The following is a 25,726-nucleotide window of genomic DNA, read 5'->3' as shown; positions in this document are numbered from 1 at the left end:
GCATTGACATGATCTCGCCACCACAGAGCAAGCCCTCCACTCTTGCCCACACAATTCACCGCAACTCCTTGACTAAACCCTAACCTCTACTTGAGCCTCTCCATTGCTTTTGCCAATTTTTTATCTCTGGTAAGAACACCATCGCTGGGTTGTAGGACCGTATCAGGTCTCGAAGCTCGCCAACTGTCGAGTCCAACCCCAATCCTCGACAGTTCCAGGCAAATAGACTCATTGTGACCGGCAGCCCTGCCTCGCAGGGTCTGCCGATGTATCATTGCGCTCTTCAATACGATCAAACACTGACGAAGTCTTCTGCCTCGTCTCACGAACAAAAGTATCATGCCCCTCCTGCCTCTCTCTGTCACCTTTAGCAACCCAGTATTGTTTAGGCCTCCTCTTCCTCTCTCCCTTAGCCTCGTATCTAGGGCTGTCCGGGCTGCGCTGCTCTGGCCTATAGTCTGGTCTAGGTTTTCTCACATAGTAACCTTGCCTCCTTTCTCTCTCCCTACCGTGGCTCGACGATCCAGCCCCATCATACCCCCACTGCCCGTACTGTCTATAGCTGGCCCTGAGCTCTTACTATCTTTCTTGTTGCCGTTGTCTCAGTTTAGAACGCAGCTCCCTTTCTCAATTCTGATCTAAATCATCTTGAAGGTCCCTCTCTTCAAAGGAGAGCCACCCTGCTTCTGCTTGTTTGAGTTTTTCCCTTCCTCATGGACTCCCTTACCATCCCCGCCAGTGCGCGAGACAGCCGGAGTGGTGAACTCCTTCTGCAAGTTGCGTTTTGTCTGGAGATCTTTGACAGACCCTGTCTTCTTGCTATGCCTTTCTCCCTCGCTTGATCTTACACTTCCAATGCTGTTGGCACTTCCTGATGGACCACGTACCGGTCCCTCCTTATGTCCCCAAGAACGCCTAGGAGATGCCCGTAGCCACCCTCCCCATTGCTGATCCGGATCCCTGGCCGGGGCACAACCCTTCTCTCCATGAACCAGACACCCACAATCAAACCACGTTTTCTCTACATCATCTTCAGATTTCTTCAAGTAAAAACCCCTCACAAGAGGCTCCATAAAAGGCAGCTTAACCCTGAATCTCAGGTCCAAACCTTTTGCAAATCCATCTTTCTCCACATCTACCCGCACAATCTTACCCAACCAATTCCCCAGCCCTTCACCGAAGGCCTTTGATTGTTTGTTGAGTGGAAGATCATCAACCCGGACCCAAACATCGACATATTCAAACGTCATCTCAGATGGCCTCGTTGCTCCATCATAATCCTTAAGCACTAAAACATTGAAATCAAATTGCCATGGACCATTATTAAGAGCGTGTTTCTAGTCTCCTTCACTGCCGAACGTCACGGCGAAAAGATTCCTACCGATGATCTTGAACTGCGCTTCTCGATGAAGACCTCGTGCCCTAGCCATGGATTTCTCTAGCACGCTCTTGTTCATCGGTCTGGGCGTGAACGCTTTACCTATTGCCGACCACCTCGCCAGCCGCCCTTGCTCCTGATCAGATTCCTTGAAGATAAAACCTTTTGCCTCCTCCGTTAGCACTAAGCCCCCAGACGATCCGTCAAGCCTGGGGACACGGATGCGTTCCTGCTATGGGAGTCCAGTGGCGTCCTCATCGCTGGGTCGATCGCCTCCTTCTGTGCCGCCGGACACGGCGTAGAGGCCATTCTTGGGGTATTCGCCCTGGCCCCCGCCACCTTTCCAGGAGCAGCCGTCACGCCGCTCGCCATTGCATCTCCTTCCTTCTTCCTCTCTGCCATGGTTCTTTGGTCGGAGAGAGTTCCCACACCAGCTCAAAGCATGCTTGGAGACGTCGTCGCCCCCTCACGTGCCGCCAAGATCCTCACCACCACAGCTCGAGAAACCCTAACCCTAGCCGTCGAGACGATCGCCACACAATCGCCTCAATCACCTCTTCGTGTTTTTCGAACGAGGTGGGTGTCATATCTTTCTTGGGAGGGAGAAACGGTGGCTACTATTTTATACCGGACAAACAAAAATAAATAGGGTAAAATACCTATGGGAAATAAAATTTCAATACGATATCATCATGAATAAAAATTATAGGTTAATTTAAAAGGTAATTACATATTTATACTAACTTTTTGATATAAAAGGATAAAAGTATTATAGGTTTATTTTTTTGGCCGGTATTGCCACATATCAATAACAGTGAATAGTATTGAAGAGCCTAGAAAAATTAGGAGAGATTATGTTAAACATACGTGAGATGGACTCCCGCATTTTTTAGCAAGAGATGGACTCTCGCTTTGGATAATATTAATACACTAGTAGATTGCCCGTGCATTGCCACGGGCCAACAAATGAATTTGTAAACAATGCTCATTTTATTCCCCACGAACAAACACATTGCACTCAATGTTCAACCACAACACAAACACAAGTATCTTCTATGTATTTCAACAAACACCATGCACCACTCTAGTCTCTCTTCTCCATTGAACATGTCGTTCATCGCCTTCTTTGTCTATACATCAATCATCATATCATTGCCCCTTGACTCTTCATGTGGCTTCTATGCCATTGTTTTGTTGTCTCACTCTACTACATACGCCATGCGATTTTCTTTTACAGAAGGAGCGCCCGAGGGCTCTATTCATTGAACTTTCATACGCATCTTACATCAAGGATACGAAATCCATAGATTACAAAGTTTCTCAAAGCGAGCAACACTCGACATTGGATACTCCTATGAGATGAGCTAATACAGTATAGTACAACATGAGCTAATATAGTATGTGGTACAGTAATGAGCAACACCATTCAAATCTCTTTTGATGTGATTATCTTTAACATAAGAGACCTGCAAACATTGAAGTATTGTACTATCTGTAAATGGATTTCACAATGTCCCGGTTTGAAATTCGACAGAATCTGCAGCTCTTGCAAGTACCTGATTATCTGTCAGAATGGTGGACCGATAAAACCTGTAACTTTGGACTCTACCTGAAGCCCTTTCATTATAACTTGAGCAGCTTGATGCACCTGATTTGGATGTCCCTATTTTATTCCAAAATGTTTGTCATTTCCCACCTTCCATATACACCAGAAAAAAGTCATTAGATTGCATATGGAAGCATAGTGGTGTCCTGAAGTTAAGATTGCTTGAATAATATTAGGAATTGATCTGTAATGTTGCACAAATTAATCTGACCTAAGAAACCATGGCTCTAAATAATGATTTCCAAATCGTAAATGCTATAGATAAAAGAATGCAGCATAGAGCTGCAGTTAGAACATAAGATCAAACTTCAATTAACAAAACATCAAAATAATGATTTCCTATCAACCCCAAATTATCTCACACATATGTATATCCGTCCACACACATAGCTAATATCACTGATATAAGCCATTTATAAATGCAGCTCGTAAAGCATAAATGCTATATATAAAAGAATGTAGGGTCCCAAAAATCGTAATATAGGAACAAAGCCCCATCTCTTGTCAGGAACATTATTCCATAGAGATCATTTTTGGCTTGTTTGCATGTCTACATCAGAACAAATAAAATATGGATGGAGAAATATCCAAGTCTCTCTCTAACCAAACATGTTATACGTACAAATACACACCTTACTACTATTTCTATCAGAACAAGCAAACTCCCTAGTACAACAATTTTTTGGTGAATCATGGGAATCCTTCTCTGGACCAATAAGTCTACTGCCTAAACATATCGGGTGCTACAAATCTGATTAACAAAATAAGTACACTACAAGAATCCTGTTAATACATGAAAGTTCCAGTCCGTCACCGATCAATGAAAAACCGTCATGGGTGCCCTTCCATGACGGATTTGAAATCTGTCATCTATATCGCGTCATAATTTGGTATGGTAGCTTCCATGACAGCTCTTGGCCGTCATGGATCTGCGCCAAGCCCGCTCAGGCCCAATCTTCTGTGACGGAACAAGCCGTCATGGACGTATGCCATGTTGGATTTTTGCTTAGACCAGTTGGAATGACGTGGCAGCCTACGTGGACACTACTAGACAATTGTTTTTGTGTTTTTCTTCTTAACCCACATCAGGTGGAGATAACTGTTAGATATTTCTGGTATATATAAATTTCACACCTAATATTCAGACAAGGCCATAAATCAAATTTAATTTTCACAAAACAACCCAAACTCATTACAATCACGGCAATGTTCAGATACCAAAAATACATATTTACATATATAGCTCAACAAGTGGTACAACCATTATTACTGCATCACTCTCTTGGAACCGATCTGAAAAAGGAGCCTCTAAACAAATTACTACACAACTTTGCATTTTCTTGGAATCAATCTGGAAAAGTAGCCTCTGATTTCTCTGTGTATTCGTTTTGAAAAAGGAGCCTCTGATTTCTTGGAACCTGCACTAAACAAAGGCATAAAAAACAAGTTAACCAGCATGTGGACAAATCTGGATAAGTGAAAAGAATTATCAGCTTGGCAAATATGGATGATAGGCACAACCGCACAAGTGTAGATACAAACTATGGCTAAACAATTTTAAGTCTTAAGATGATTAAGCTTCAGGCACTACAGATATCTAAACCTACACCAATTTCTAATAAGTAAAACAGATTAAAGTGTGGAAATTTTTTTCTTTTTACAACTTGTCTAGATGTAGGCTTTTAGTGTAGATTCAGGAAATAGATTTTTTTGGGATAGTAGATCTAGTAATAACTTCCTGGCAAAAAACTTACAAGCATAAACTGCTACACTTTCTTTTATTTAAGTTGGCAATAAAAGATCAAAACTACATGAGTAAAAACAAATGCAACAACTGAAGTTTTAAATACTAAACACTAAATAGCACTTTGCTCGCAAGATGCTTCTGAATAGTCTGAAGTGGAACCACATGGACAAGCAATAGAGAAACTTTACATATTTTGGATCTGTAATAGATATCAAGAAGCATACACAAGAGCACTGCCTGAAATATCAAATTCCAGATGAATACAAGAACTATTCGAAGCTAGTTCCTGGAGGTCCTTCCGGACAACAACATTATGCCTTGATAATAAACAGCCAGACATGTTCTATTGTAAATATAAAATATTTAATTAAAACTTAATAGAAGGAAGGTGCATGCAGAGCTTCTGATATATGAATAGCTGCAAGGGCGTTGGGCATAAAATAATACTATTGCCATTGACAAGTGTCTGTTCTAAGTTCAAAATTCTAGTAAAGTAAAGAAATATGTTTTATGTATCACAATTTATCCTTGAAATGCAAATATGGTATATCGATAAATACAACTCTATATTCAGGCATTGACGAATCAATATCACAACAAAGCATATGATGGCTACTCTCATGAAGCAAGAAAAAAACAGAACTATGGAATCCAGGAAAGTCTAAACAAAACAAGTACGAACTGCATCATCCTTGATGCTAAAATAAATGGCAGTCTTATCTACTAAAGCGCGCAATCCATGTTGGAACATCACACCGCACTATCTGCCACAAATGTAACTTAGACAAAATGGTCAGCTAAGTAGATCCCATAGAGATAAATCAAGAGTCACGAGATTTGAATGTTCAGGAAAAGGATAAGATATGATAGAAATCTTCTCAGCGAAAAGGCATATAGTACATCACCTGCCCCACTGTAGATTACATCCTTGCTGCATTCGCAGAATAGCAGGGAACCAACAGGAGCATCCCATGGGCGTTTACTTACTAAAATAAACAAGTACTAGTTGCTTAACTAACTAGCAGATCTCACGAATTCTACACTGTTAGTGCTCCCATGGTGAGAAAAGAAGGAAATAGCCATCAGTGCTACTCTGTCGTTGGCTGTAACATGCGAGTATTAGGAAGGGAAGTGGCCACGTTTGCTGCATGAGGTTCAATCCAAGAAACTTTGAGAGCAATCACTTGGAAAGAAAAGAACAACAGAGCGAGAGGGTCAACCTTCTTGTTCTGTGGGGAATCATGGTGCGCGGGGCGGACGACCTCGCTGTCGAACTCGTCCAGCTCGTCGGGCTCGAGCGTGGGGTCCCGGTCGTCCGTCCATGGAACTGGAGAGGCGGAGAGCTTCTGTTGATCTGAATCGAATCAAAAAAATTGATTGGGAATGGGAGAAAGAAGGATGGAATGAAGGAGAGGAGACGAGGGGGAAGTAGGGAGGGACCTTGTGCGGGGCATCGTTGTCGCCGGCGTGGTCGAGCTCGGGCCTCCCGCAGGTCAGGGTCGCCGTCCTCTCCTCGTCCGACGCTTGATGCTCCGAATCTCCAAATGGCGAGGCAGCTGCGTGGCGTGGGAGACGGAAGAGGGAGGCCCCTGGTCAGATCCATGGCCGGCACGCCGCAGCGGCTAGCGTTTGCCACCGCTTCGATGGGGCCGCTGCAACCGCCGTCGCCATGGATCTCGGGCCGCCGTCATCGGTTGGAGGCAGGGAGGTGGTGGCGGATGACGGGGACGAGGAGAGGCATGGCGGCGGAGGACGGGGATGAGGAGAGGTGTGGCGGCGGAGGACGGGGAAGAGGAGAGGCAAGGTGTGGCGGCCGAGGACCGGAACGAGGAGAGGCCATGTGTGGCGGCGGTGGATGGAGAAAGAGATTGGGGACGGGAAGTGTGTTAGGGTTAGGTTTTATACGGGCAAACGTTTAGGGCTTTAGGCGGGCTTTTTGCGGGCTTGCGGAGCTATACTAGACCGTTCATGACGATTTTCAAAACTGTCACCGGAAATCCGTCATGCATTAACAGATTTTTTGTAGTGGTAGATACAGTTGCTTACTCAATCTCCGGAAAAATCTCCTGAAGAACATATGTCAGAACTATTCATTCAAAATTCCCAATATAGAGCACATAATACCAGTCCTTAATTGAACAATTGTTTACTCACTGACAGTGATCTGTCTGAAAAGGTACAAGTTTGTCAGAACAGAAAATGACTTGAAAGATCAGGGGTTAACAGTAGGCTCATTTCTAAATGGGGGTGATGAAAAAAATAAGACATATGACAAATGATTTCACAACATATAGTCATGTACTAACAATTATGAAGGAATTATATGCGGACATCTCCTTGTTGAAATTTTTTAGTTTACAATAGTTATAATGGACCACCATGTAAACAGTAAGTTATGTACATGTCTTAATAACATGGAAAAGAAACATCACTAGTTGCCATCTTGAATAGCTAGCAAACTGCTTGAAGCAAAATGTATATTTACAATTTCAACAGAAAAATGCTACAAAGATGCGTTCCTGGCTATCAGTTTCAGCTAACTGAAACAGAGTGCAACAATTGCCATACCATGTTCAAATTAAATGGTTAACACACACCAATTCATCAGTTGATTACCTCAATCCGTTCCTGGCTATAGCGGTACCACCTCTTATGGGGATCTAACAGGGTCGTTTTCATTCTTATAATGATTCTCTCTCTTCTCTAAAAAACATCTCTATCTCTCTCTCCCCACCTCTAGTCTTGTTTATTTCCACCTTATTGAAAGTTGCATAACACACATTTGCTTCTTTTCTGTCTTGTGAACTAAGTTCTCCAGAATACTATGTTTTTTTATCAAGAGGGAAATAGTTTAATTATGAAAAGAAAAAACTTATGTAGCATCAGTTCTAGTTGATTTTAGCAATTCCTTTTACATCTGGCATAATTCATTGTCATCAATCTAAAAACACAAAGCAGATATTACCTTTGCTGCATCAGACCCCAAATATATGAGAAATAATCGGATGTAGAAGTTCCTGACAATGATATTATATTTTTCATATCTAAACAAAATTATTATTGTAGGCATGTCGGATACACAGGATAAATCTAAAAAACCCAAATAACAAATGGACAATTCGAAAGACAAGTGTGGGGAACAAATGGTACAATATAAAAATTGAGCAGAATATTTCGTCTAATGTTGAACAAAAAATCCCACAGTCTGAGATACCTTACAAAAGTAAAGGAGCAATATAGCAAGTCAACAACATAACTACGACATGTTGGTACATTTCCATCTACTACAGTTACTAAGCAATTGCAAGTCCACTGTGAACTTATACAGCGTAGAACTAATCAACCGGGCCAGCACGTATATTAAATCAGTAAAAAGGAAACAAAGCCTGATGTACTGCTTGCGCCATCCACACAGCGTAGCACTAATCAGCCGAACCAGCGGGTATATTAAATCAGTACAAAGGAAACAAAGCCTGATGTACTGCTTGCCATCCACACAATTCAGATTTAACAAAGTTTCAAAGGTGTGGTATACAAGGCACACTTCCGACCACAGGTCAATCGACTGAAATACAACTCATGAAAAAACTAATCAAGGGCCAAGTTCATTGTGATTCTACCTTGTGCAGATGTAGACACAGCTTTGTGTGTTTGTGAGTACTCAGTATTACTACAGATCCTGCTTGCACCCAGTCAATGTAGTTGACCTTGCGAGTGGGTGGAGACATTGCCTGAATCTACAAAGATTACAGGTGCACGTTACTTACTCTGTATCATTGACGCTTGTGGATCCTCCAGTACCAGCAGCACATGAAGAGTGCGAGCCTCCAAGGGGAAGAGATACGTACTGTAGCTTGTGTGTCCCCTCCCACTGTGGAACCGTGGAAGTAATCCACCGAGCGCAAGAACCTGTCGATGAAGGAGTGACCAGTTGACCACGTCGTTGTGCCAAGAGGACACCTCCTATTGCTTGCACTCATAATGGAGGAGACACTCGATGGCAAGGGGTTAGGAGGCGTCAAATGGTTGCCATCGATGTAGCGATGAGATCGGCGTCGGCCAAGGGATCAGCGGCGGCGAACGGATCCGCTAGGGCATAGTACATTTTGCAGTTGCTCAACATATGATGCACCAGATATTCAACATTAAACATGGTCTTGATCCAAAAAAGAAAACTTCTGTTTAAGTATACAATCAAGTGTGCCTATGTAATCGACACAAATACATGGCAAGATTTTTAGGAATTGCAAGGTGGCCCAGGACCAAAAAGGTCCCTAAATCATCTAAATAATAAATACATGGCTAAGTGATTAATACCTTTCCTTTTAAAAAAAATATGACAATCACCAGCAGGGCAATCACTAAAGTTTGGCAGCGAAGAAAGATTTTAGAATCCTACAGTCACCCCTCTTTTCCTCTCTGTGAGCAGACAGTGTAAGTTCGATAATTTGGAGATATTCACTCAACAAAAGAAACTATGAAATAAGATAATCTACAATATATTGAGGCAACAACAAATATTCCTGAACTCAATAGTCCAGAAAATATGATTGAATGATGATGCCAAGAAGACAACAACAGAAGAATTCTCACCAACAAGTAATTCAAAAAATTGACCAGCAGTTAATATAGATAAGGTCGGGAGATGAACATCTATAAAAGATCAACAGTGAATGGGTCCGGTTTGTCCGTGAGGGCCCAATGCTGCCGTGTTAATGCGTACGACCAAGTAAACAAAAAACCCACTTCAACCCAGACGTCCATGTGCTCAATAGATGATGTTTCACCACTATGCAAGGATGATGTTTGATTTGAAATGGTCTGGTGATGTGTTCAAGTTGGCATCTTGCTTGTTTGCAAGTCTTAGACTTGTACATGATGTTTGGATTGTATCATATGGTGTGGCCTGAATCTATGTCCAGATTACAACGATTAAACTGGATTCAGAAGAACAAGAAAATGCTCGTCCCTGACATGTTCTTACAGAGTTGATTCACAAGATCTGCATTTTGTATTTCATACTGTTCTACTACTAATTGCTTCATTTTGCAACATGTTCTTACAGAGTTGATTCACAAGTCCCCTGCATCCCACAAGTTGGACTGTTCTACTACTAATCGTTTCTGAATTTGTTTCTAAATTGTTTTGTAACTGTAGCCTTGTTCGGTTTGCTACCGTAGTTGGTTGGATTCGCTACAGTAGCCGGTTTGATCCCTAGAAAACTCATCCATTTTTGCTACAGCGCCCATGGGAAGGCTCTGTCGGGCAGCGGCCACAAACACCGTCAGATAGGTGGTTTGTCTATATCTCTCTCGTAGCCACGACCTCATTTCTTTGGTTTTATTTTTTGTTTTTTTGTTTTTTTGTTTTTGCTTTTGCTTTTTATTACATTTGTTTAGCCCTTCAAATATTCTTAACAAATACATTACCAAAGAACTTTAAATAAAACATTTGAAAAAAAAGTTAACCATGCGTTTGAAATGTGTTTAGAGAAAATGTTTCCCATGTATATGAAAAAATAAACAATGTGCGCGAACAAAGTTGATTCGGTATTTAAAAATGTTAATCAAGCATTTCAAAATTTTAAACAAGGCTTTTAAAAAGGTTAAAAAACATTTGAAAAATGTTAAATGTTTATAGAAAAAATGTTGACCATGTATTGAAAAAATGTTAATCAATTTGAAAAAAAAATTAACCGTGTATAGAAAACATGTTAACCATGTATTAGAAATATGTTAATCTGGTATTTGAAAAACTGTAATCAGGCATTTAAAAATTGTGAAAATGTATGTAGAATTTTTACCATGTAGTCAAATGCCAATCTTGTATTTGAAAGCTGTTAATCAAGCAATTAAATTATTCTGAAAATGTATACGAAAAAATATTGATAGTGTACCTAAAAAACATTAAACATGTATTCGAAAATACTAAACATGTATTAGAGAAATATTCTTGACGTATACGAAGAATCTAGAATAAAAAGTAAAAGAAGAAATGAACAAAACAATTTAGCCCAAAAAATAAATAAAGGAAATCAAAGAAACAAGTGTGGAAGCATGAAATATAGTGAAAATAGATAACTAAACCGGTGAAGTCAACATAAAACTAAGAAATGAAGAACCAATAAAAAGAACAAAAAGAAAGAAAACAACCAAAAGGAAAAACCAAAGACACCAAAGTAAAAATATGGTACAGTGAAAAACTGAGAAGCAAAAAAGAAATCAGAAGAAAAACTAGAAAGAAATAAATATAATTGTAGAAAAATGAGGAAATGGAAGAAAAGAGAAATAAAAAAAACCAGTGAAAAGCAAGAAAGAAACGAAGAAAACCCAAGAAAAAGTGGAAAGCAAGAAAAAAAATGAAGAAAAACGTTTACAAGCAAATAAAAACTATAAATTTGGAGAAACTAGCGAGGAAACAAAGGAAGCCTGTAAAAAAAGAAAGACTAAACTGGGTTGGCCCAACAGCGAAACCAGAGAGGGAAGCGCAACGAATGAACTTGATCGAAAATACTAGTGAACAGGGAAAAAAGACTAACCCCCCCTCAGTGACAATGAAGAAACACTCGCGTGAAGCAAGATATAGTCCAGGCGTTCATGAGCGAGGTTGGTTGTGTGTGCGTTTTTTCCCCTGCTTTTCCAAAGTTGGTCTTCTGGTAGTTTCTGTAGTTTTATAAATTATACTCATACATTTTTAGAAAAATGTCCGTACCATTCGAAACCACATTTCCATGAAATTTAAAAGAATTTGACCGGTATAAAGATGTCCATGAAATTTACATATTATGTATGTGCAGTTTTTTGAAAGCAAATAATGACATCAAAAATGTGCATATCACTGGAAAAATTCCAGGCATTTAAAACTTAATCACATGATTTTAAAAAATTAGTATCATGTACAAAAGGGTTCACTCATTTTTTACGAAAAAATATAAACTTTTTGAAAAGGAAATAAGTTTATGAAAAAAATGATAAAATATAAGTATCAAATATGAAAAGGTGAAAATGTTATAAACAGAACAAAATACACTAAAACGGGGTTCAGAAGAAAAAAAACCTGTCATCCAGGAGGGAGAAAGAACCACCCCCACCCTTGCTACTAGGTTGCAGCTCACATACATTGGCGATGGCTAACCACTACCGGCAATAAGTGAGATTTGGCATTTGCTACATTCCCGGAAGGAAGTAGCCGCCGCCGACAAGCAAGCAAGCATTTGGCGTGCGCGCGAGTGAAAAGGCCTTATCTTGCGGTGGCATCCAGTCCAGGCAATTAGGCAAAGTTGAGCTCAGATCCAATTCGATCCCCTGCTCGGCTGCTTTGCTTGCTTCACCGACGGGAAGGGAATGTGATGCTTTTCTTTGCTTCTCTCCACCTGTGGGGATGGAAATTGGGATGCTTTACTTTACCCTCCGCTTCTCCCCCACCAGCAGCCACATACTACTTCCAAACACCTCCGCTGCCGTGTGCTGTCATTTGTCGCCGCCGTCGTCCGCCGACCGCCGTGCATCCCATCCATCTCAAAGCCAAGGCTGGTGGTCTAGTTCAAGTTTAATTTGTCCCACCTACCTAGTTAGGCGTCTTGTGTACCTTGTCTTTAGAGCTAGTGTTCATGTTCTGTTTCCTTGTCTCTGGCTTCTACTATTTTAGTTAAAATTTTCCTCAACTGTCATAACAGAAAAAAAGACCAGCAAGTTGACCAATGGCGATGGTGCTGGATGCTTTTGCATCCTTCATCGGGGACTACCTCAAACAGGTCGTACAGTATGAGCTCGGAACGATGCTGGGCGTCTCCGGCGAGATCCACAAGTTGGGTGACAGGCTTCAGGACCTCAAGAACTTCCTCGCCGACGCCGATAGGAGAAACATCACCGACGAGACCGTCCAGGTCTTGGTGGCTCAGCTCAAGCGTGCCATGTATGAAGCTGCTGACATCCTCGACCTCTGCCAGCTCAAGGCCATGGAGAAGCGTGGGCCATCCTCTGCAGAAGCAGGGTGTTGCAACCCCTTGCTTTTCTGTATGCGGAATCCCTTCCATGCTCGGGAGATCGGCACCCGCATCAAGGCGCTCAACCAGAGGCTTGATTCCATCAAGCAGCACAGCGCTGCTTTCAACTTCATCAATCTTGGGTCATATGAGGATTGTCATAGCAGCAATGCCCATGCATCTCGTCATGGCAATCCTAGCCGGGAGACGTTAGGGGACATTTTTTTCATGCATGTCTTCCTCATACCGCAACTATTATTGTTAAACATATTCAATGATTCAAATACACATTAGAGGAAAACAAACCACATAGCTAGTACAACCACTCTAGTGCACTTCATTTGAAAGAGTCACGCACGGATCAAAATAATGAATAGATCTACTTAAGAAAGTATCAGCTTGCAACCGATAAATAATAAAGAACAAAATAAAATATGGCAGCTACGAATTTTGAAGAACATACATAAACATGTATGTCAACATGCCACCAATCTTTGCAGCAGTCACGAAATCGCCTATCTCATAAAGACCGACAAATAATGGCAGTGGTAGTTACCGACCGAACGGTCGCCTTCCGAATCTTTCCATCACGTGGCTGGGCCAAAGTTTTTCCATTCCTCATCCCTTATTATTCTTGCTTACTGATTCACGAGAAGCTTCCTTGATACCTAAGAACTTGAAAGAGATATATAAATTGAAAGGATTGAATATAAGAAAGCAAGATGGGACTATTTAATAATTCGAGGCTAGATAATCAATTAAATGTGGCTGCGTTGATAAATGGGTTGAGGCCAGGTGGTCCATTACTTGGGCCGGCCTCATTGCAGTTGACGATATCAAGTACCTAACTTGCCCCTAAAAGGAGTACCTAACTCCCCTAGCACGGCTCCTGTATGTACCTTATATACGCACGCCTACTCTTGTATCAAAAAGAGTCAGGCGATTTATTTTAACACACATAGCAGTGTAGCTGAGCTGGTTGGCACCGTGATTATCAAGCCAGCATTCTAGGGATCAAATCCCACCAGTGGTGCTTGTTTTTCTGGTTCAGGATTCTTCCTTTTTTTTCCTTAAAAACAGACAAGCCAACACAGCTAGCAACAAATCGCGGGCTTACGTAAGAGGCACCAAAGACGGACCAAAAAACTGGTGGTCCCGCTATGGAAAAAAAGTGGAGAAACAATCCTTCCTTTAATATTAGGTAAAGATAAGCACCACGGTTTGGTATGCATCTAGATCGGGATGGTACCTGTAGTAAACGGTCGCTCCCCATCTGTATGCGTCCATGAGTCTGCACACGGTAGCTACTTGGCTTTTATTTTGAACAAAACTCCTCCCTAATCTTCCTGTACTCCATGTTTGTGGTTGCTGTCATGTACTCGATGCCTTTCTTGTTTCAAAATTCCAATACCTGAAAGTGGCACATCATATTTCCAGTTGTGGTCCTGTTTACATGGCTTTTTCTGATTTAGTTTCGGTCAAGTTTATGTGAAATATAATCTCCTTTTCTCTGTTACTTTGGTCTGAATATTTACATTTTAATTACCATATACGTACTAGTGCAGCATCCAGATATTTTGTTGGTGTTATCTTCCAAAATAATAGTAAATGCAGTGTAAAAGTAGCATGTCTGCAAACAGAGTTGTACATGCAAACTTACTACAAGTGATGTAGATGATTGCTTGGAATCATAAAGATCTCAAATAAACATACAAAAACAGATTCTTAACACAAATTAATATTGACTCATCAAATATATATATACTCAACTTGTGATGCCATGCAACCTATAAACAACAGTTTACAGTTCTATGATCATTTCCGTCTTGCAGTTCTAAATATTATGCGAACATACATTGCTTTATACAAGAGAAAGAAGTATGTGTACTTTAGAAAGCAAAATGTTGAAGAAACATATAAAAAAGATGTTGCATGGCTGTTGTTTAGGTCACTTCTTTATAGGTTATGATCTCTGAAAATCCACAAATTATACGGTTGGTTCACAATTGCTATTCAGGTCACTTTTTTATAGGTTAATACTTGCTTCATCCATTTATGAATGTGCAGGAAGGACTGTAGAACAGAGAAGGGGTTCATTGTAGAACAGAGAAGGGGTTCATCCACTAGTAGAAAACAGGGCTTTCGTTCGGCCAGAAAAGAGCATTAATCCCGATTGCGTTACGAACCGGGACTAATGTGAGCATTAGTCCCAGTTCGAGCGGCGAGGGCACCGTAGAGGCATTACTCCTGGTTCAAATGGGACCTTTAGTCCTAGTTGGTGCCATGAATCGGTACTAAAGGGTGCGATGCCCATTAGTACCGGTTCATGGCACGAACCGGTACTAAAGGTTAGCCTTTAGTACCGGTTCGTGCCACGAACCGGTACTAATGGTGTTGAGACCTTTTGTACCGGTTCGTGCCACGAACCGGTACTAATGGTGCAATTTTCAAATCCTACCCCCCCGGTGTATCGCCTTTTCAGTTTTGTAAAAAGCAAAAGGAAATGATAAAAACTTCAAAAGTTAAAATCCTTCGAGATGTAGTTATGTTACCACATGTACTAGTTAGGAAAATTTAAAAATTTAAATTTGGACATGTTTTGCAAAAAGTGCAGGGAAAATGTAAAACGGCTATAACTTTTGCATACGATGTTAGAAAAAAACATATAATATATCAAAATGTTCAGCACGAAAATACGACCTGTTTGCAAATTGTTAGAGTCCTCAAGTTCTAAAAGGAAAAAAAGTTATGCTCAAATTTCATTTTTTTGAATTTTTGTTAAATCTGGTCAAACTATGGTCAAACTACTTATTCAAGAAGTATTAGTGTTACTAAATAATTATTCAAGAATATTAGTGTTACTAAATAATTATTTCAGTTTTTTTGAATTTTGGTCAAATCTGGTCAAACTGTGGTCAAACAATGGTCAAACTACTTATTCAAGAAATATTAGTGTTACTAAATAATTATTCAAGAATATTAGTGTTACTAAATAATTAATTCAATTTTTTGAATTTTGGTCAAACCTGGTCAAACTGTGATCAAACTATGGTCAAACTGTGGTCAAACTACTTATTCAAGAAATATTAGTGTTACTAAATAATTATTGTTTTTAAGAACAATAGTTTCAAACTCAAACAGTGAAATGTGTGACTTCATGCTCAAGCTGAATTCCTGAGGGTTAATAGGATTGACATCTTATTATTGTTAGGAAAACAACAAGTGCAGAGACTTGGAAACGAGGGAGAATAGAACCCGGAAGTTAAGCGTGCTCAGGCTGGAGTAGTGAGAGGATGGGTGACCGTCCGGGAAGTTAGATGATTTGGAATGATGAGGGGTGATTAGATATTAGAGGTTAAATTGAGCAGTGATGAGGGGTGATTAGAGATTAGAGGTTAAAAAATTCAGAAATTTGAAAAAAAAAATCAAAAAATTCAAAAAAAATCATAAAATTTCCTTTAGTACCAGTTGGTGTTACCAACCGGAACTAAAGGTGGACCTCCAGGCAGCAGCCACGTGGAGGACCTTTAGTCCCGGTTCGTATAAGAACCGGGACTAAAGGCCCTTTTTCTACTAGTGATCATGTTGTTTGGGTTGGTTTGCGCTAGCTCCGGCGATGGTGTTGTCGTCCTCAGCCACAAATGTTGAAGGTATCCCCCTCCCTTCTTCCCTTTGCTCTTGTCATGTGTTCATTTTGCTTGCTTTCCACAAGATACTATCCCAGCTTGTTGGCAAACAAGCTCATTTCATTTGCTTTTCTCATATGTGAGTTAAGTATGTTTATACCATATAAAGTGAGCTAACCAAAGATCGTTCCCTTATCTGGTAGAGAGACTCGGCTGCGTTGTTGTAGCAGAAAACAAGATATTAAAATGATAACCATTAGTGCCATTTTTATTACCTTCTCCAAGCAAAATCTTGGTAGCACATTAACTAGACTGTTTGCTTCTAGTCATGGAAACTAAATAAATTTTATGGTTCTCATTTTTCTTAGTAGAGGGGTTGTCCTTTCCCACATAATGACATACCTCGATAGATTTTTAGAATGCTCTGGGAGCTGGAATGCGTTGTTACATTCAGACCTCTAACACGGTCACTCCATTGAGTTGTGATAAATTTATTTCACCAAGTTGTCGTTCCAATCTTCAGTTTGTGAAATTCGTTGCCTGATATTTATGAAAATTAGAACTCATGAACCATGGTTAGTACTATGTATATTATATTCTGTGGACCTGGAACTTTCTTAGGCAGGGCTATGATGTTACTAACATCTTATAATGTACTTATGCTAAGAAACTTTCAGGACATCTTATAATGCTCTGGGAGCTAGCTTTGCACGTACGTGTGTGTGCTGCTGCTATCTGGTGAATTGATCTAGTGATCAAAAGCCAACAAATGATGTAATGTTCTATACCAAATTACTAATAGTGGCTTGCAACCAACAATTCTTATAATCCCTTGAGCACCGGAGTCCCTCCATTGTGCCCATGGCCGCAATGACCATCGCCCTGCTAGGCTCGAATTCGAGCAGAGCAGCACCCCCACCCCCTCTCATTCCTCCACCAGTAGACCTCCCAGATCCTAGCACATCCCCCACCCCTTCTATTGTCACCGGAGCACCCGTGGCTGTGCCCCCGAAGTTCAGTCGCTGCCCGTGTCCGCGGCCACCTCGAGCTGCCGCTGCTCTGCCCTTCCTCGGTGACCGTGTCCAGGCTAGGCGGGCGCAACCACTACTAGGGAAAACCCCCACAGTAGTGCGGTGTTTCCGGCTAGCAGTAGCGCAGGGCCCCGCACTATTGCTAGGGCTCTACAGCAAATATTTAATAGTGGTGCAGTTTGACGTACGCTACTGCTATGGTACCTAGCGGTAGCACTGGCGGAACCAGTGCTACTCCTAAACATAGTAGTAGCGCCTGTCATACCAACGCTACAGCTAATTATTTTTTCTTATGCGTGTTTGCACTGTGTTTGTAAATTTTTTATACTGTAGTTTTATCACATTATTTTATGATCATCATTAGTTATTATATCAGTGGGTGAACGATACATGGATTAGATTCAAGTGGAGGCAACATGGCGCAGATCTAAAGTACTACTAATCAAAGTGACTTTGTTTGGATTGGTAGTACTTTATATTTGTACCGTGCCGCCTCCACTTGAATCTCATGCACGTTTCTTTCATCGACAGATATAATAGCTCATCATGCTCACAATGATATAACAACTAAGCATCATCATCATCATAATAACTCATCATCATTATCATGATAACACAAGGCATACCCATCATTATCATAGTCATCTAGCAACTTCAACTCATTATCATAGTCATAAACAACCCTAGTTAATTATTTTTAGCACATGATCATGAGTATTTGCTAGGAACTGCTACATTCTCTAAGGTAAAAAATACCATATAACCAAATAGCCCCTAACTCTCCATTATGAAGAATGAAGATTACCTTGTCTTCAATTCATGCGCTTCGCTCAATGTTGCTTCCAAGTAGCTCCCTATGATTATTCATAAAAAAAATCCATTCTTTGATTGTGAGGTCTTCATTGGTTTTAGAAATCTTGTATGAACAGCGGTGAACCTAGGCGGACCTGGCCTATAAGGTAATAACATCAAGGCGACCTTTCAGAAACATCAGATGCGGCAAACAATCCTTCGGGATTTTTTGTTAAAGAACGTAATAATAACATCGTAGTTAGCAATGTACATTAGCTTTAGAAGAATGTATGCTAAAGATGCATTGATGTCGTAATATTACAAAATCTTACCATGCCACCTCCATGGATGTTGACGTAGTTCAACACATGCACTAGTGGACGTATTGACCATTTCGGACTAAAGGGGTTCTGCAATTTTCAAACTCTACCCCCCCATCGCCATTTCAGTTTTAAAAAACAAAAGAAAATGATAAATACTTCAAAATTTAAAATCCTTTAAGTTGTAGTTATGTTACTACATCTACTAGTTAGGAAATTTAAAAAACATAAATTTTGACATGTTTTGCAAAGAAGTGTTATGAAAAATTAAAACGGCTATAATTTTTGCATACGATGTCGAAAAAAACGTATAATATATCAAAATGTTCAGCACAAAAAGTCGGTTCCGAATTCGAAGGCCATAGGCCGCCTTGCATATTTTTAGAATCCTCAAGTTCTGAAAGGAAAAAAGTTATCCTCAAATTTTAGTTTTTTTGAATTTTTGGTCAAACTCTGGTTAAACTGTTGTCAAACTATAGTCAAACTACTTATTCAAGAAATATTAGTGTTATTAAATAATTATAGATTTTATAATAATAGTTTCAAACTCAGACGGTGAAACGTGTGACTTCATGCTCAAGTTCAACTCCTAAGGGTTAATAGGATTGACAGCTTACTATTGTCAGGAAACTAGGGGGAATATGACTCGAAAGTTAAGCGTGCTTAGGGTTATAGCGAGGATGATTAGTAGTTGCCCAAAATTAGCAGCGGCAAAATTGAATGGATCTAACACATATGTCAGAGGTCCTAATGGTACTAAAATTGTTTCTTATGTATATTGTGTGTGATTTCATGTGGCATTACTACTGTTTCATTGTCAATGTCAATAAGAACTTTGAGATCCAGACATTCAAAAAAATTAGATCCTTCTCAAGTTTTTCTGTTCCCATAACAAACTAATAAGGAACTGAAGTAGCATGAATAGTGAATAAGTTTTATTGTTGCAAGCAGAGAGGAGCATCTATGGCATGTATACTTGATCATGCCTCGTTACTGTTTATCAAATGTTTTATTCTCTCTCAAGAAATTTGTTCATGGAGATTGAAATCATTACAAATCCATGTCCTCCACCTCCAACTTCCATATAGTACAACACATAGCAGAGTGCCCGCAATGAAGCTTGATAAAAACTGTAATCTCATCATAAACAATTCAGCGGAGATAACTGTGCATCCTGAGTTCTGATACAAACCTAATATAGAGGACTATTATTTTTAGATAATCAAAGTACTGGAGCTAAAGAAAACTAAGCAAAACGATACAAACAAAATCAGGTGAAAAGCCATCATGTCTCCTTTGGGGGAAAGGCAAAAAAAAACTGCGGTGAACAACATCAGCTTGGACAGGTGAATGTGTGATGACGGCAGAGTTTACGGGATGGCACTTCGTCTTGTCAGCTTGAGTTATAGGATCTTCATTTTGTTGTCACTTTGAACGAATAATAAGTTGACACCGCACATGGAAAAAGAAAACCAAATCTAGAAAAATGGACCTTATTTTTTTATGTGAAAAAGGGAGTTTATAGGCATACCTATGTTGCACGCTCCTAGTAGCCTTTGTAGCAGCAGAAAAAGGTTGTGATCTACATGTATAGCATCCTAGTAAATAACATACCAGAACTTGACAAATTTGTACATTCAGTAGGCAGAACCCCGCTGCACTTTGCCAAAAGAAATATGTAAATAATTCAGAGGATCTTGGAGATAAATTGAAGCAAATACAAATAAACAAATTATGTAGACATGTTTAAGAACAGGCGGCCCACGATACAATGAGTTTGGTTAACAAACAGCATAATAGATCGCTAGTTTGCTGCATCATGAAGAAAGAGCAGCGTATATCTCTACCCTGTAACTATTTTGGCTTCCACCAAAGTATATGCGTGTCCTTCCGGCGTCTGCGATCTGAACCTTCTTCCACCAAAGGTTTCGTGGATGGAAATCAAGTCGTGAGGGAGAGGAAGAATGAGGAATCTGCGCAGAGAAGTGTAGAAGATGAGGAATTAGATGGAGAATAATCATTAGCGTGTTAGGGAAAGAAAGCTATAGCATGAGAGATGAGAGATTAGATGGATATCAAGTGTTACCGTGCTAGAGAAGGAAAGCTACAGAAATTCTACAAAGTTTAGCGTGGGAGATGAGCGATTAATGGATATTATTGTTACCGTGTTAAAGAAGAAAGTAGCATCGTACGTGCCATCTCTTATTTATCGGATGCTCAAACAAACTCGGTCCGAATGCCAATCGTTTTCCTCCTGTCCCTGGCGGCTGGAACCCTAGCCGCCGCCAGGAGAGCCAAATCTTCCAGCGCCGTCCTCCGGCGGCTCCCCTCCACCGGCAACCTCGGTCGTCAGTGGTGAGGGGGGTCGCCGGATTCATGCGTGTGGATCGTTTTTACTCCCTCGTATTCTAGATTTTTAGGCTGTTCATCGTCTTTGCTTCGGCGCTACGATGATAGCACTGAATAAAGATTCTTTGGATCCTTCCTTACAAAGGCCATCGGTCCTATGGTTGGGGATGGATTTGGAAACCAGTCTGTTCAAGCAAGGATGGCGTGGCGGCGGCGACATCCTCGTGGTGGATATGTGTCCTCGGGCTCCGCCGTTGCGACGGCGTTTGCTCCAGCGTCGGTGTGAAGCTTGGGAGGTAGTCCAGGAGCGGATGCAGATTGTGGTCTGCATCGATGACGTCTGGAAGACGGAACATGTGCTGGGTTCGTGGTTCGTGGATGGTAGGTATGGTTTCCTTCTGCGACGTCTTAGTCGTGGTGGAGTGTCAGATCTGGAGTTCGATGGCATTGTCCGGGGTGTTGCCCCGGTCTGATTCGTTCAATGGTAAGGGCTTCACTTTTGGTGAGCCACCTTGGAGGTCCGCAAAGCTGCATATCAGCGATGGAGCCGCCTCGAGCTCGGGTGAGGAGGTGATACATCATTCTTTTCTTCGGTGGCTGCTGTCGTGGTGCCGGAGGCAGGTGATGGGCGTTGGTGTCAAGCTCAGAGATGTTCTGCTATCTTTTCAGTTTTTTCATGTCGGTCCTTACGTGACATGTACTTCAATCCTTTTGATATGAATGAGACACGTATTACCATGCAAAAAAAGGAACTCGTGCGATTTTTTTTACGTTCCATCTCCTGTTTATTGTATTCTAACTAAAGGAGAAGGAAATTATGTGATGATATTTGTTTTAGAATGTCAGATCTCTTTTTTTTGTAATGGTGATTCAAGTCTAATGTTTTAGGAAAGCTATATCGGGCGATATCTTTTTTACGTGACATGTCCGGTTTATTGTATCATGATTAAAGTGGAAGTATATTCTGTGATAATATTTCTTGTTTTAGGAGGTGAGATCTCTTTTTTCTTAAGGGTTATTCAATTCTTATTTTTTAGGAAAGCAAGTATCCTGTGATATCTTTTTATATTGCGGCATGCATCTCCTGATTATTGTACCGTGATTAGGAGAAGGAAAGTCTGTGTTTTTTAGGCGTGAGATCTCTTTCTTTTTTTAATGCTGATTGAAGTCTAATATTTTAGGCATGATTCAAGGAGATAGGCAGTATTGTGTCATATCTTTTTTTTTGAAATTCAACCATGACTTCATTCAATCATAAAAGGCAGGGATTTCTGCCAAAAGAATTTGCAAAATACAATCTGGGGGATCATTCACCCAGAGCTTACTAAGATTATTTGCTACTCCCTCCTTTGCTAGTTCGTGCGCGGCTCCATTCGTAGTCCTTCGGACCAAAGACACCTTCCATTTCCTTAACGCCAGCATGGTTTTCACCTCCTTTATCATTCGTCCCAACGAGGAGAGGTCGGCATCTGCACTTTGCAGCGTGCGTACCACTTCTTGGTAGTCCATCTCAATGTGTAGCTTGGCGAAGTTTAAGTCCCCCGCAAGTTGCACTGCCCTCTTGCAGGCCTGAAGCTCCACCAATGCTGGGTCACCACCCATAGGATAGTATTGGCACGCTCCCGCAATGAAAGTTCCGTCTGCGTTCCTGAACCCCCCCCCCCCCCCCCCCCCCCCCGCGCCCCCCTTTCCTCCTCCCTTGGCAGTTGCACCATCTACATTCTCCTTGATCCAACCATCAGCTGGAACGCTCCATTTTTGGACCGGGGTTACTCGGGGCATCTTGCTCCCTCTGCCATTGACCTGCTGTCACTCCTCCATAAGCCTCATGACCATCGCAGCCATGTCACCCGCCTCCTCAATTCTTGTCCCTTCTCGCGCATTGTTCCATGCCATCCACAGCGCATATAGTCCCTGCACCATTATAGCTCGAGCATCATCCGAAGCATCAGCAAACCAAGTCATGAGCCACTGAGATAGCGCACTCTGAGAGCAAACTGACTCCGGCTGGATTGCCGCCGGTGCTCCCAATTCCGAGTGCAAAAATTTCCAGAATTTTGCATAGTGGGGACACCGCCAAAACCTGTGTAAGTTCGTCTCCTCCCTTCCACACACTGCACAAAAACACCCTAGGTTTGATCTTGCACCTATGCAGCTCCGAGCCCACCGCCAATCCATTACGGATCAGGCGCCAAGTGTGGATTTTCACTCTCCCCGGCGCCACCATATCCCACAGGTTCATCCAAGCTTTGGGGTTCACGACCGATGACGGCGACCCCGGGCTCCCGGTCTTTGCCTTTTTCTGCGTCATGCCAAGATGGTAGGCTGATCTAACTGTGAACACACCATCTTTTGTATAATTCCATGCTAGGTAATCCTCCACCATCGCCCCCCACTGTTATCTGCATGATATCGCATGCTTCCACTGGGGGGGGGGGACATATTCTGCACCTTCTCCCGATCCCAGCTCAAGCTAGTTTCATCTAGAAGATCTCCAACTCTAGTTATGCCCGGGACAAACACTTGGCCCAGTGGCTTCAGGATGCCCTTACGCGGAATCCAGTTGTCATGATGTATACGGACTCAGGATCTATCTCCAATATGCCAAATGAGCCCGTCCCGGAGTAGTTCACGACTGTGAATGATGCTCCTGAACGTGAATGACCCCCCATCGGGACAAGTGGCATTGAGTATCGAGCTGTCTGGGTAGTACCTCGCCTTGAGCACTCTTGCACACAATGAGTTTGGGACCTGCAGTAGCCGCCAAGCTTGCTTAGCAAGCAACGCTTGATTGAAAACTTCCGGGTCCCTGAATCCAAGTCCCCCTTCGTGCTTCCTCGTGCACATTTTATCCCATGCAATCCAGTGTACTCTTTTCTCACCATTTGCCTCACCCCACCGGAAGTTTGAAGAGATAGAAGACAGATTCCCGCACATTTTTTTGGTGAGCTGAAAGCTGCTCACGGTGAAGATAGGAGTAGATTGTAACCCCGATTTGATTAATACCTCCCTGGCCATTTTGGATAGGCCCTGGCCCTTCCACCCTGAAACTTTCCCCTTAGCACTCTCTTTGACATATTTAAAAGTTCCATCCTTGGATTTCCCCACCATCGTTGGTAGGCCCAAATATCTCTCGCTGAGAGCCTCCTTTTCCTCCTCAGCACACCCATTCCCAAAAAATATAGCTGATTTCTCCAGGTTTACTTTTTGTCCGGAAGCCACTTCATAATCCTGCAAGATAGCACGGAGGCAAAGAAAGTTGTCGTGAGACCCTTCCAGGAAGACAATACTATCTTCAGCAAATAGCAAGTGAGTGACCGTGGGGCCGGTGCTCCCAAACGAGACACCCTTAATCTTCTTCTCCTCTTGGGCATGCTTCAACAAAGCTGAGAATCCCTCCACACAAAAGAGAAAAAGATATGGTGACAACGGATCCCCCTGCCAGAGGCCCCTAGACGGGAGAAATCTGTGTGAAAGGCCACCATTTAACTTCACCGAGAAACTCGCTGACCTGACACACCTCATGATCATCTCTCTCCAGTGAGCTGAGAAACCATACTTTGTCATCACCTGGTCCAAAAAAGTCCACCCCACCCTGTCATAAGCCTTCATCATATCAAGCTTAATCGCACAAAGTGGTTTCGTCCTCTTCCTTTTCCTAATTGCATGAACACACTCATAAGCCACCAACACGTTGTCCGTGATTAATCTCCCCGGGACGAACGCATTTTTGCTCCTCCGCAATCAACATAGGCAGCACCTCCTTGAGCCTGTTTGCCAAAGTTTTTGACGCGATCTTATATAGTACGTTGCACAGACTAATCTGTCTGAACTGAGTGAGCATCTCCGGCGAGGCCACCTTGGGAATCATCACAATAACTATATCGTTGAAACCTTCCGGCGTCGTCCTCCCTGCCAAGAAATCCCATATAGCTGCACACACCTCCTCTTTTACCAACGACCAGTGTCGTTGGTAAAACATCGCCAGGAAACCGTCTGGTCCCGGGGCTTTTGTTGGCCCCATCTAAAATAGTGCTTTCTCAATCTTCTCATCTGCAAACGGTGTTGACAGCCTATCATTCATGTCGTCTGTCACGGTCGTCTCAATATGTTGTAGAATCTTGTCACCGTCCCGCAACCCCTCTGATGTGAATAGCAGCACATAAAAATTTGCGGCCTTCACTCGCATACCCTCATCATCAGTGCATTTGGTACCATCCTCCCTCTGTAACGCCTTGACAGTATTTTTCCTCTTTTGATGCGAAGCTCTATTCTGAAAATACTGAGTATTCTGATCACCATATTGTAGCCAATCCACTCTTGATCTCTGTTTGTAATAAATCTCCTCCCTCTCGTACAACTCATGCAGCTGATCTTCAATGTCCATTATTTCCTGCCTATACCCTGTTCGTAGAGCCCGTTCCTTCGCATCTTTCAGTTGCCATTTTAAATGCACTATCTGCTTTTTTATGGACCCAAAAACCTCCTTGCTCCAAGTTTGCATCGCCTTGGCCATCAAGGCAAGCTTCTTGTATGCCGCTCCCACTCAGGGCTGCATCTGATTGGCCACATGGGCCTCTTCCCATGCATTAGCTACCATGGTCTCGTAGTCCGCATGCCTAGCCCACGCGGCCTCGTACATGAATGACCTCTGCGCCCGCGCCGATTGGTCGACCAGCGTCGACGCAACCCACATGAATAGCGCCTGATGATCAGACTCCTCCGTTAAGATATGTTGCACCTCGGATGCCGGGAACAGCTGCATGAAAGAAGCAGAACACGTGGCCCGATCCAGTCTGACTTGAATATTCTCTGTTGCATGCCTCTTATTATCCCAAGTGAACGGGTACCCTAAGAACCCCATGTCCGCAAGCCACAGTCGGCCAAACAATC

The 25,726-nt window shown here is 42.0% G+C and overlaps 2 protein-coding genes and 1 pseudogene across 2 annotated transcripts; 1 reads left to right on the top strand and 2 right to left on the bottom strand.

The window, feature by feature from the left end:
• Window positions 1-228: 228 nt before the first annotated feature.
• On the bottom strand, window positions 229-1,780 carry LOC147962859 (uncharacterized; annotated as a pseudogene).
• A 10,650-nt stretch (window positions 1,781-12,430) lies between these two features.
• On the top strand, window positions 12,431-13,009 carry LOC147962858 (putative disease resistance protein RGA4). The gene has a single exon (XM_087534333.1). The coding sequence runs from the start codon at window positions 12,431-12,433 to the stop codon at window positions 13,007-13,009; it is 579 nt and encodes a 192-aa protein (XP_087390459.1).
• Window positions 13,010-22,081: 9,072 nt separating this feature from the next.
• LOC147962857 (uncharacterized) lies at window positions 22,082-22,435 on the bottom strand. Its single transcript, XM_087534332.1, has one exon. The coding sequence runs from the start codon at window positions 22,433-22,435 to the stop codon at window positions 22,082-22,084; it is 354 nt and encodes a 117-aa protein (XP_087390458.1).
• Window positions 22,436-25,726: the final 3,291 nt, after the last annotated feature.

The sequence above is a fragment of the Triticum urartu genome, chromosome 7A, assembly GCF_056163025.1.
Source record: "Triticum urartu cultivar PI428250 chromosome 7A, HENAU_Tu73, whole genome shotgun sequence".
In the NCBI taxonomy this organism is placed as follows: Eukaryota; Viridiplantae; Streptophyta; class Magnoliopsida; order Poales; family Poaceae; genus Triticum; species Triticum urartu.
Note: the sequence above shows the minus strand (reverse complement) of the source record. Positions and strands in the feature narration are given on the sequence as shown.

Bases quoted from the DNA above. Each gene is read 5' to 3' on its own strand.
- LOC147962858 (XM_087534333.1), top strand. From the start codon at position 12,431: ATGGCGATGGTGCTGGATGCTTTTGCATCCTTCATCGGGGACTACCTC.
- LOC147962857 (XM_087534332.1), bottom strand. From the start codon at position 22,435: ATGGGTGGTGACCCAGCATTGGTGGAGCTTCAGGCCTGCAAGAGGGCA.